Source organism: Epinephelus lanceolatus, chromosome 15, assembly GCF_041903045.1.
Source record: "Epinephelus lanceolatus isolate andai-2023 chromosome 15, ASM4190304v1, whole genome shotgun sequence".
In the NCBI taxonomy this organism is placed as follows: Eukaryota; Metazoa; Chordata; class Actinopteri; order Perciformes; family Serranidae; genus Epinephelus; species Epinephelus lanceolatus.
The window spans coordinates 8,507,344-8,519,932 of record NC_135748.1 but is presented as its reverse complement, the minus strand read 5'-3'; the positions used below and the strand labels follow the sequence as shown (position 1 = coordinate 8,519,932).

Below are 12,589 nucleotides of genomic sequence, written 5' to 3'. Positions count from 1 at the left end.
TATTTTGTGTGTTGCAGGTGACCCATAATCAGCTGAATGTTCTTGACCTGTCCTGGATGGAGGAAGGATCAGAGCTCCCACACGAAGATCTGGAACCGCTGTCCCGCAACATGGCTGCATCGCTACAGCAACTGATTGACCAGAGAGACAAAGCCAGTGAGGTACTGAGACACACAAGCACACGCGCACACACACACACACACACACACACACGCAAGGATAACAGTATATGCCATGTAGGAGTGGTAAGTGTAAGTGCATGTGAAAGCTGAGAACCTGAAGACTATTTTGAGGTGCAGCTCAGCACTGTGTGTCAGGGTTGTCAAGTCATAAATCTGTAATAAACACTGTGTTTTGGTTAGGCACCTATTCAAACTTTAAAGTTTAGAGTGTATAGGGGCTTAGAACATTATGACGGAAGTATTTGATTGCCATACCATGCTCAATTATGTCTCTTAGGTTGCTGCAGCATACCATTTGTTACACAGATTTGGGTCTAAATTTAAGCATTTTTGAACATTGCAGAATTGAAAAAAAAAGGCCAAAAATCCCTCAAAAATACCCCTGGAACACCACAGAAAAATCCATGATCTGATTTGGTATCCACAACTTCTGACATGAAGAGATTTCTGTAAGAATTGCATTTTTTGCCGATTGGATGGCAAGCTCCTCTGTTCTGCTGAGAAACATCATTATTGTCAGTGTACCTATGAAAGCCAAACATCTCTGAATGCCCGAGGTCTCTAGTTTTGTGCTTGTGAAGTTTCATGAGGCTGTGATTATCCTAGAGGTCAACCAGAGGTTTAGAACAGGCAAAAATAACAGATTTATACTGCATGCAAAAAGCTGCTTGGTTTTTGCCAAAAACTGCATAGGGCTAGCAAAAAGAGGGCATTTCTGAAGAGGGGAGACTCAGTAGTACCCATAGAACCCATTTTCATTTATCTTGAGGTGAGAATTCAAGGGACCCCTTTGAAAATGGCCATTCCACTTTTTTTCTTGCCAAACTTTTGCCCAAAATTAGAGCTTTATATAGCCCCTTTCCCAACAAGATAGCATGACATAGTTGATACCAATGGGTACCTTAGGTTGTCTCAATTTTACATGATCACTACCTTCGTGTAGCCTCTTCAAGACAGTGATGTTGGCTGGGATTGCCAGCGCTCTCACAGCTCTCAGAGGTTTTAATATCAAAGACCAGTCATTGTCGTCTACTTCTTTTGAGATGGATATGATGCAGGTAGTTTGGTTATTGTGATTTAAGTCCACTTTGCAGTGTGAAATGGTGTAATGCTGTTGTAGCGCAGTGGTTCCCTACTGGTCCAGTCACAGGGTCCAGATTCTATCTTAGTCACTGGTTCAAGGTCCACACAGTTAAACATATTCAGAATCATACTTGCATTTGGCCATGTCGTCAAGCTAGTTTGCTGTCTCTGACAAGTAGCTGTCTGTTCTCTCACTCATTTTATAGCAGGAAACAACACTTCAAAATAAGAGCTTTGTTCCAGAAAGTCACCATACCAAAATAAAATGTGCTTTTTACAAACTTGACACATTCGCGAGTCACTCGCGACCCACCTTTGGACTGTGACCTTGTTTGGGAACCACTGTTTTAGAGGATTTTCCACTTGGACACACTGTTGAATACTTTTATGTTGGGAAATGGGTCACATTTAAAGACGACAGTGGGCAGAAGTCTGCTAGTAGCGCTATTTCAGTGGGAATTTAGCAAAAACACTTCTATCTTCCAGGTGATTGTTGATCTGACCCAGGAGAGGGACTACCTGTCCAGTCAACAGCTGCAGGAGGGGTGCAGAAACCTGGGCCTGAGCAGCCCTGAGCGTGGGCAGAGTGCTGGAGGTGTGGGAGTGAATAACGGTGGATCGGCTGTGACGGTGTCTGGACTGACCAAAGAGGAGAAGCAGCATCTGTCCGTGGAGCTCGCTGATACCAAGGCTAAGCTCCGCAGATACAGACAGGAACTGTGAGTCTCAGTCACACAAGAAAGTCAATTACTACATATTGATAACCTAAACACAAACTGTTAAATCAGTACAAGCCGCTGTAACAATTTTACATTAACACTGGATCACATGACTGCTTGTAATGTGAAAGGTGTCACTCACAGTGACAAGCCACAGAAGCAAATCTTAATGTGGCTAAAGCAGCAGCTCACTGCACACGGTTTCTGTGGGTATCACTGGTTTTATGCTAAACTGTGGTGATACAAGCAGCAGCTGGAAGTCATTATATATCCAACAGAGCTTATTATGCTGTCTAGTTCTGATAGATATACAATGTAATCACATACAGAATCCATCTATTTACAGATAAACTATACACTCCCACTTTACACACAGCAACTGAAGTTGTTCTGCAGAATATACTGTCTGGATTCTTTTACTGGCCTATATTAAAGACTTACAGTGAGACAAGTCTGCTGTGTGTTTCTCGAGAGGCGTTACTGTCAGCTGTCAAACTCTTTAATTACTATCAACTGTCCAGACATTACCAGGGTGTGGGGCTGATTATACAACTTGATGGATTGTAAAAAAAAAAAAATGTCATGGACGCTAATTTTTTATTTTTGCATGCGTGTGTGTGTCTTTGCAGGGAGGAGAAGACAGAGCAGCTGATGGATTCTAAACATGAAGTAGAGCGACTGGATCAGGAGTTACAGAAACAGAAACAAGAGGTCAGGACCTGTTTGTAATCAGTAGTGTCACATCTGTATGACTAGAGGAAAATTGTGGGGTCAGAAAAACAGACAGATGAAAAGCAATTTGGACTGAATGGTTTATGTCTCAGGTGGGGGATGCACCACACAAATTTTATATAGATTCTATACCAGCATTGATAAGTGAGTTAATTGTATTAGGAATGGTACAGTGAAGTTAGGTGAGTTTTTTTATACTGATTCAGTGTCTGTTTTTACTTGCCTACATAACACATTTAACCTAAATCAGACCTATATGGAAGTTTGTACCAGGTCCCCACCTGAAACAAACTACACAAGTTCAAATGCAGTTTTTATGTAACCACAGGATTTAAGGGTTGTTTTTGTTTTTTGAAGGTGAACAACTTCAGTAATGAAAATGTATATGTATTATTCTGGAGGCTTTATAACATCATGGAAAAAAAATACTGCAGCCTGCTCATGTACATGCAGCCACTTGGTGGTAGTGTCATCACAGTAAACAGTAACTGCCTGCCAGTAGCGATATGAATTGGGTATAGAATGTCAACAAAATTTGCAATTTAAAAACAAGTTAAATGCAATTTGAATAACAATGAACACTGTTGTGACATTTTGGTTGCCTAAACAAGCCTTGTTCAGCATTAGGTTGTACTAAAAAACCCTCTAAGGAGTTGGATATTCAATTTTTCCAGTCAGTAAATTTTGTTTTAATGGTTTTAAGCCTATTATTTGCAAGCGGAAATTAGCATTAGCATTATCACTGTTAACCATAGCCTTTAATGCAACATGCTAACCAAGCTAGCAGCTAATGTTAGGGTTAGCTCGACCCTCTCATCCAAATATGGACAATTCTGGCTCAAAAAATCCAACATGGCGACATCCAAAATGCCAAACTTGAGGCTTCAAAACGGGAGTTAACAAACATCCATCATCCATTGATGACATGACGTCACAGTTGCTAATACGTGTGACGTCCACTATTTTATACAGTATGTTGTGTATGAGCAGGTTGCAGTATTTTTTCTGTTTCATATCACCTCCAGAATAATTTTTTTTTATTTTTTAAACAGCCTTTGTTTCCATTTAAGGCAAACCATATCTGCTTACCTCACTTGCTGAATTACACTGCCAATGTGATTATCTCCAAGTCAAACAGCTGGCTGCTGTTTATTTTTTTGTCAGTACAGCCTTGACAGGCGACAGGTCTCAGCACAGCAAGTAACAGCACACAAACATCAGAAATAGAATGTAGTTAAAACAATTAATGCTGATCTATTTATATGACTTTATCATACCTGTTACAATCCTGTTGATTTGCTTCAAACAGTTTGGTTCTTATTGCACCACAGTGGCCTGTTACCTGTTACTAAAGGAAGTGTAGTAATAATAGTTTTATTGGTTGGTAGAATAAACAAGTGTTAACACAGGTCTTTTTTTTTTTTTATCTAAGCTAAAATGCTGAAATTGTTTTGTAGAAGTTCAATTCAATTATATTGTCATTATAGTATTTACTGTGTAAATCAGCCAAATCCCTGTCCTGCCTATGTGTGATAATGGTTACACAAAATTATTTAAACAAATTAAGTTAATGTAAATTCATATTAATTTGTGTGGTTCAGAACCAGTCGCTGTCTTGTGAGGCTCGTTCGGTCAGAGTGTACCGGGACGAGGTGGACTCACTGAGGGAAAAAGCAGCGCGGGTCGACCGACTGGAGACTGAACTGACCAGATGCAAAGAAAAACTCAATGATGTTCACTTCTACAAGACCAGAGTGGAGGTACCAACACAGCTTCACTCGACACATCAGTACACCATCAGATTCACCTCCTCTGTCTGTAGATACTATGAGACATTATGGCCCTACATTGGATCTGTGAAGGTTCACTGATACATATTTATTTTCATGTTGCACTGCTTTTCATAGTTTTAGTATATTTTCATAAAGTCATACACTGTCATAATTGTCAGTGATGATATGTTCTACTTCATGCTGTACTTAATGTCTTGTTATAAATATTTTGACCTAATATGTTCTTCTGTTAAGTGTTCTGTTTAATACTCATTTACTGCTGTAGTTGATATACCAGGTTGACTTAAAACTGTATGATGTACATGGACACTTCATACAGAATCCTAATCTCTAATTTGCATGGATGTGATTAGTGTTATTGAAATGCATAAACCTTTCAGCTGACAGAGAAGACATGAACACACAATGCAGCCACACTTACTCAGCAGCTGGCACTGGCAGCCCTCTCACTGTGTGTGCGTGTGTGTTTGTGTGTGTGGGGTCATTCAGGAACTTCGTGAGGACAACCTGACTCTCATGGAGACAAAGGTGCTGTTGGAGGAGCAGCTCTCAGCCTCCAGGGGGCGTTGTGATAAACTACACACGTTGGAGAAAGACAACTTATTACTTCGAGCTAAAATACATGACCTGGAAATGGTATTACACTACAGCATTATCAAGAGTTTATCAGTCTAAATGCCGTGCATCAGATATTTTAGGTTAGGTTTGCTGGTTTACTAATCGTGTGTGTGTTGTGCAGGAGAGGGACAATGAGCGTCGGAGGTTGGAAGAGCTGGTAGAAGAGAACATGCTGCTGGAGATTGGACAGAAACAGAGTATGAACGAGTCAGCTCATCTGGGCTGGGAGCTGGAACAGCTGACCAAGAACCATGACAACACTAACACAGAGAGTAAGACATGCACTTTGTTTTCTCTTCTGTTATACCCTGTTCTATGTCTGAGTCCAGAAATGTCGGTCTCTATATTTGTCCAAGCTGAAGTATTTTTCTGTGCTGCAGCTCGTAAGTCGTTAGTCCATGAGCTGAACGAGTGTGTTTCCAGTCGGGTGTTGAAGCTGGAGAAGGAGAACCGGGAGCTTCAGGCCTCTATAGAGAGACTGAAAGAGGAGAACCACCTCATGCAGGAGCAGCAGCTCCACACCCAGGAGCTGGACAGGGAGAACCAAAGCCTCAGCAAGAAGGTAGGAGGCCTGAGTATAACAGGGAAGAACTGATCATGTTCCATGACTTGTTACTCATTTGTATGATACTAATAACTTGTTTGTTTGTTAGTTGGACCGGCTCCAGGGTTTATTGGACCAGGAGAGACTGACCAATCAGGACATGGAGTCGCTGGGAGAAGAAATATTGAAGGAAAAGCAGAGTCTGGAGAGAGAACTGCACACTCTTAAGGCTGAGAAAGACAGACAGGTAGTTAAATGTACAACATGTTATTTTCTGCCATGAGGTATCTCTCAATCAAAACAGTAAGAACAATAAGACGGTTAGGATTCTTTCAGTGTTCATATATAGGAGGTTTCTACCAGGAGCTGAATTATCTTCAGAGGTCTCCTCCTCTCCTGGGCCCAGTTGTTTAGAAGTAATCTGATCGCATTTCAGCTATCAGATTGGATCAAATCTTGAATATGGGTTGTTAAAAAGGAAAAAAGGAAATTATATTAGATCATGTAATTCAATCTTGGTTTGTATCCAGATCAAGTTTTCAGTTTGTGTTGTTCAAAACCTTTTGGTATAATTGGAATACCTTTGATCCAAAAAATCAGGATTATCCTGATCCCAGCTGAAAGATGGATTCAGGGTGAATTTCAGGAACAAATTGGAATAAAACTTTTAAATTGCTCAAATATATATGCATCTATCTATACTTTGCACTTGATTTGTTCGACAGTTACTGTGATAAAATGGATGAAGTGGATATCAGGCTACCTGTTAAGCTTCTCAGTGCAGTAAAGTTAAAAAAAGGATGATGTCCTCATAAAATGTCAGTATCAAACAAAACATGCCTACATTGTCATATGTAGTCCCATTTAGAGCACTGGTTATCCAGATTTGCCAATTTTAAAACATTTGCACCTGGATCAGGTTCATCCAATCCACTCAGCACAAAGGTAAGATGGATTGTATGATCCTGGACAGCAAAAGGTGGTATTTCCAAGTCTGGATCATTTTGATCCAGATAAAAGTTTTTCAACAATCATGGTGATTAACGGCAGTAAAAAAAAACGATAAAGCAGTCTCATAGCAGTTTTTTAAAGCAGTTTTTTGGTGGAGCTTCTTGCCCAGCATCTGCTAATGTGTGCTCACATTTTTTCTCGGATAACTCCCAAACACACCCAGTGACTTCGGCCAGTTAAAACACTCAATAAACCACTTGTAAAGCAGTAAAAAAAAAAAAATCAGTGTTTCTCCAATGCTTTTCAGCACAGCAGGGGTTAGAGCCAAGCTACTGCTAACATTAGCTCAGCATATTTCTCTGCTAATTTAGGATCCAGATGTCTAAGACTAAAATACTTCACTCAGTAAAAACGTATAGTTAAAAAATGACCAAAACCTTAAAAGTGTATAGCAGGGCTATTCAACTATAATCTCAAGTAGGCCAGATTTTAAAACCAGAAAATGTTGTTTGGCCAGACATTTTCAGCAGCAAGCAACCCACTGACAATTTTAAAAAAAAATTTTTTTAGCTTTTTGTAATGACAAATTTTTAACAAATGTAAATTGACACAGTAAAAGTAGTAATGTTTATCATTTCACATTTGAAATAAAAACAAAAAAACAAAAAACAAAACAAAACAAAAAAAATTGTTGGATATCTGACCAAGGAACATTAGTATTGCAGAAACAGAATAAAAACAGCGGTGAATGAGAGACTGTGGACAGAGCAGATTGAAAGAATGCTATCCACTTGCTGAACATTGATAAAGTAGTCTATCAGCTCTTTACTGATGAAGGTTTTATTGCACTTACCTACAGTAACAAGCGTAGTTGTTGTAAACTAGAGTAATCTTTAAGTTATATTCTGTTCATCTGCACTGCAGCCTCTCAGCTGTTCTCTGACCTCACACTGCTGTGTGAGGGAGGTCACCCCCGACATCCTGACAGCAAGAGAGAGGGTGCAGCATGATGATACATGAAACCAAAATTTTGTAAAGTAACGATGAAAGAGTCGATAACGTTGGAGCTTATTAATACTGTGGTCTTAATTCATTTTGCCCCGGGCAATTTAATACCAGGTTTCAGTACTCATTCCTAGCCGGGCCACTTGGAGGCTGCTTCTGGGCCAGATGTGCACAAAGGAACGCCACTGACAGGCGATGGCAACCAGATCACCAGACCACAAACAGTGTCCTGGATTAAAATGACAGATTCCTCTGGGTTTTAACATTGTTGGAAACATTTGGATAATGCAGAGCACACAACCCAACAATATATACAACATAGGTCTCACTGTTTTTAGATATTTAAGGCAAAAAAGTTACATATTATATCTTTGACACACACACTTGGGTAAGACATTGTTAATGTTCATTATAAGACAAAGAAAAATGCATCCTTTGTTCACACTGTATCCGGCTCATCCTGTCTAACAGATCTCAGAGCTGGAGAGTGAGAAGCAGCACCTCTCTGATGCTGTGGCGTCTCTACAAGAGCGCGCTCAGTCAAACAGCGAGGCAAGGGTCCGTGAGGTGGAAACAGAGAACCGTCTGCTGCACCAGAACATCACTGACACCAGCTCCCGATTGGCCAGCTTAGAGACACAACTCAAATTAGCCAGTGAGGATGCAGAGAGGCTGAGGGAAAGGGCAGGGCGGTGTGAAGAGGTGGAGCGAGAGGTGGCGAGGCTGGAGAGGAGCAGGGATGCTCTGAACAGAGAGGTAATAATAATAACAGTATATTAAATATACATCTTATGTAGAATGTATTCTTAAAAGCTAAATGAATTGATACAGAAATCATGGGACCAACATCTGTATTTTGCTTCCAGGTGGCTTCTCTGCGTGCATGCAGCGAGCGGTCAGAGACTCTAGAAAAGCAGGTGTCCTCCCTGGAGCAGGAGGTGCACAGGCTGAAACGGGAGGCAGAGGAGGCCCAGCGGGAGCAGCAGCGACTGGAAAAGTATGAGGCAGAAAACAGCCTAATGTCAAAGGAGAACCTGGACCTGCGCTGCTCCCTGGAAAACCTGCGCTCCTCATCCGCCCGCCTGGCCACCCTCCAGGAGGAGCACAAAGAGGCACAGAGAGAGACACAGGATCTGCAGAGGACGCTGGAAGAGGCCAGGGAGGAGGCACAAGGAGAGAGGAAGAAGGTAGAGAGGCTGGAGCTGAACTTGGCAGCTTTGAACCAGGAGAAACATCGCTTAGAGGAGGAAATACAGAAGAGCAAAGAGGAGAGGGAGGAGGAAGAGAGAGAGAAGCAGGAGACTCAGGCCAGAGAGGAGGAGCTGAGAAGAGAAGTGGAAGAACTGAAGGAGGAGCGGAAAAGGAGAGAGGAAGTTGAGGAGGAGAGGAGGAAGCTCCAGCTGGACTTGGAGCAGTCAGAGAAGGGCAGGAAACACCTGGAGAAGGAGAGCTGGAGGATCAGAACCCAGCTTGAGGGTAAAGAGACAGAATTGGAGGAGAAAGCCAGGCGATTGGCTACAAAGCAGAAAGAGGGCGTGGCTCTGAGTAAGGAAGTTGATAGACTGAAGGAAGTGTCAGTCAAAGCCAAGGAGTTGGAGAGGGAGAACAAGGAGCTGCAGAAACAGGCAACGATTGACAAGAGGACTCTGGCCACTCTGAGAGAGGTGAGAGGAAAAATGGTGTTTGAATTTGAACTTAGCAAATTCCATCTCATGAGGATGCATACCTCCAGGACAGTGAAAAAGTGAGCTAACAATCAAAATTAAATAGTACTGATCCATATGCCCTATGTCAGGTTTTCAATACAAGACTAATATTGGCCCAACACCTACAGTTTGCATTGTTCATGTCTTTATTAACAAGTTTTGCATCCATAGGCAACGTGACAAGATTTTGTTATCAGAATTAGCAGTACTGACCAAACACATTTGAGCTTCAGGTAACTAGGGTTGCAGTGGTAAAGATTTTCACAGCACAATAACCGTCTCAGAAAATTTAGTGGCCTCACAGTATTACAGGATTATTATTATTATTATCATCAATTAGAATGATCCTTAAAGGACAGAAAAGGAAGTGTCATTTATGGTCGAATAAAGGTTTATAACTATAAGTGACACTTGAAATCATTTTTATAGAGGTATGTATAAAAAGTCTCCCTTTTGAAAATAACTAAAATAAAGGGGGATTCTCCATCCGGTTGTATTTTTTTTTTTTTTTTTAATATCCTAGATAATAAATATACAAGGTATGATAACTGTCTGTTCAGGTTTATTGCTGCAACCCTACAGGTAACAGTCTGTGTGGAGAGGTGGAATGCAGTGGCCGAAATGCAATCTAGGAACCAATTGTCTGATGACAATTTCGATTATTTATTTTTTTTATAGCTTTTTTAAGACTTAATCTGCATTCATATGCAGCTCACAGCAACTTAATATGATACAGTCTCTGGCTTTTCTCTGCTTTGTAGTGTCGGAATTTTATTTATTTTTTGCTTATTTCTGATTCCTTATTAGTGTATTTAGCATGAATTAGCTTGGAGGGTTAACGTGGCTTGTTTGTATTACTCGTTGTATAACTCGTTCAAACTCGCAAACTCTGTATGGGAAAAAAGTGGAATGAACAGTCAAATATTTGTTTTAAACAGCGTAATCTGATTCTGAGGGCAGATATCTGAGTCAGGTACAGCCCCAGAGTAGCCAAAATGATTGCTGCACAGAAGAAGAAGTCTTGGCCTGGATATCAGCTCAAAACACTGGAACTCCCAAAATATCAGCCGTTCCCTCAAGAGGCTTATCTTCATTAGATCAGTAGCTGATGGGTTCCATGATTGGCATTGATCTTAACCCTGACATGCATTACATCATCTGCGTGGAAATGTTGATGTATATGAGCTTCATGGCTGTGTGTCATGTATTTTTATGTGTGCAGGAGCTGGTGTCAGAGAAGCTGAGTGTTCAGCAGCAGAGTGTTGAGTTAGAGAGACTCAATGAAGAACTGGAGAAGATCGGACTGAACAGAGAAAAACTACTACAGCAAGAACACACACTGGAGGACAGGTAGTTTTGATATGGTGCTTTTTTGGGTCTCATTCCAGGGTGACTAATCAGATTGAAATGATATCATATGTGTAGAAATCAGGGCTGTCAAACAATGAATTTTATTAATGATTAATTGCTTTTTTAAAGTTAATGTTTAAAATTCAATTTTTTTGCATTTCGAAACAGTTTCGAGGAATTATATATAAACAATGTAAAGCCATTCTTACTAGAGTGTCTTGATTAGAAATCAAATTAATGCAAGGTTTGATGCTTTTTAAATGAAGTGGGGTACTCACCAGTGTCACATCTGAGAAATTATTATAAAATAGAAAATAGTTATGCCAAACCACAGGCCAGGGTTGTTTCCTGACAACCCTTTACAGTTCAGTCCCAGTCCAATTTTTAACCACAAAAAGAAATACAGCTCAAAAGTCAATACAACTCTGGGTTTTACTATGGATCCCCACAAAACAAGAGACAATAATGTTTTTGTCTCTGCAGGTGCATATTACTGTTCCCTTGTCAACTGTCTGGTAGTTTGTCCAAGTGAGACATTTAAAAGCGCAGTGGTGTCCTATTTTCCATCACTGCAGCAGCAGGAGACAGAGAGCCGCTGTGGCAGTTTGATGAGAGTGCCCTGAAGAGACAAAAATAGCAGCACACAATATATGCGATTAAAAAAAAATAACGTCATGATCTGACCTTAGTCGCATCACGACGTATGTGTTGACGCCAACAGCCTTAGTAGAGATGAAGCTCAGATGAATAATTGATTGACTGATTGATTTCTTTGGTGTGCATGTCATGTCAGCAGGTACAGGCTGCTGGAGTCTCGGCTTGAGGAAACTGTCCAACAGACGATGAAGATTAAAGAGGAGAAAATCTCCTGTCTAGAAAAGAAACTCGAGGAGAGCAAGACACTCAACACTAAACTACGTGCTGAGCTAGCCACTGTACGGACATGCATACAAATTCTTACCAAAAATCCTTCCCCATTATGAGATGTTGTATTGTAGTGTGTGACAATATATGTTTTTTTTCCAGGGGGAAGAAAACCACAACTCCCAGCACCACTCAGGAAGTGACAGGGGTCAAGGGTCAGCTACTGCTGAGCTTCTACGAATGAAAGATCATCTCATTGACGTGGAAAAGAATGTAAGATTTTTGTTGTTTAATTCCTGAATAAAAACCTCACAGTACATTTTATCATTCTGTTTGCATATTTAATGTTCATTTATGTTTATTTTCCTATTATTTATTTTTTATAATTCACATTTTTCACACAGTGTACACTACATGTTCATATGTATTTTGTATATCAAAGGAATCCTCCCCCTCCCTCTTGTTTAATCAAGAACATAGAGAAGTTTCACTTTCTGTTCAGTTCCCTATCAGAGAGGGCTGTCTGATTGGGAAGTACTGAGCATGCGACTGGATAAATGAGACTTGGATTACACTCAACAAGTTTTGTGAGAGTATGTTTTGATATAGTTTTGCTGTTGTTAAACACAAACCCTATGACTTAACTTCATCAAGACTTTTCTCAGTTTTGGGATTCTTTGTTCACTGTGGAGGCATGTGAAAAAAACAGTTTTCATTATAAATTCAATGTAACATGGGGGTGAGTAATTGTATTAATTGACCATTATTGTCAGAGGAATTCATTGATGTGTTCTTATTTACCACTTGGAATTTTTTTTGTTGAGTTATTAATTGTTTTGGTGTCATTGTTTTCTCTAGAATGCCTCCCTGCAGACAGAGAGCAGTCTGTTGAAGGGGCAGCTCAAACAGCTGGAGAACCAGAACTCATCTCTTAACAACCAGATGTTGGCATTGCAGCGACACGTCACCACTCTGCAGGAACAGAATTCAGGCTTACACACACAGACAGCAAAAATACAGGTGAACAACATCCAGTTTAGTC

General features: G+C 40.5%; 1 protein-coding gene across 4 annotated transcripts in view; it reads left to right on the top strand.

Annotated features, from left to right (window-relative positions):
• Positions 1 to 12,589, top strand: part of ccdc88c (coiled-coil and HOOK domain protein 88C) — a 74,277-nt gene that overhangs the window by 32,004 nt on the left and 29,684 nt on the right. For 3 of the 4 annotated variants that reach the window (XR_004502532.2, XM_033642530.2, XM_033642531.2), the window contains exons 7-20: positions 18 to 161; positions 1,752 to 1,984; positions 2,614 to 2,695; positions 4,318 to 4,476; positions 4,999 to 5,145; positions 5,249 to 5,399; positions 5,508 to 5,689; positions 5,781 to 5,918; positions 8,099 to 8,383; positions 8,494 to 9,291; positions 10,556 to 10,683; positions 11,477 to 11,618; positions 11,710 to 11,820; positions 12,406 to 12,567. Coding sequence is in view for 3 of the 4 variants with exons in the window: in XM_033642530.2 (XP_033498421.2) it covers positions 18 to 161; positions 1,752 to 1,984; positions 2,614 to 2,695; positions 4,318 to 4,476; positions 4,999 to 5,145; positions 5,249 to 5,399; positions 5,508 to 5,689; positions 5,781 to 5,918; positions 8,099 to 8,383; positions 8,494 to 9,291; positions 10,556 to 10,683; positions 11,477 to 11,618; positions 11,710 to 11,820; positions 12,406 to 12,567 (2,862 nt within the window). In the remaining variant the exon portion in view is untranslated. The remainder of the gene's footprint in view (positions 1 to 17; positions 162 to 1,751; positions 1,985 to 2,613; positions 2,696 to 4,317; positions 4,477 to 4,998; positions 5,146 to 5,248; positions 5,400 to 5,507; positions 5,690 to 5,780; positions 5,919 to 8,098; positions 8,384 to 8,493; positions 9,292 to 10,555; positions 10,684 to 11,476; positions 11,619 to 11,709; positions 11,821 to 12,405; positions 12,568 to 12,589) is intronic. The other variant, XM_078174877.1, reaches the window with a different exon arrangement.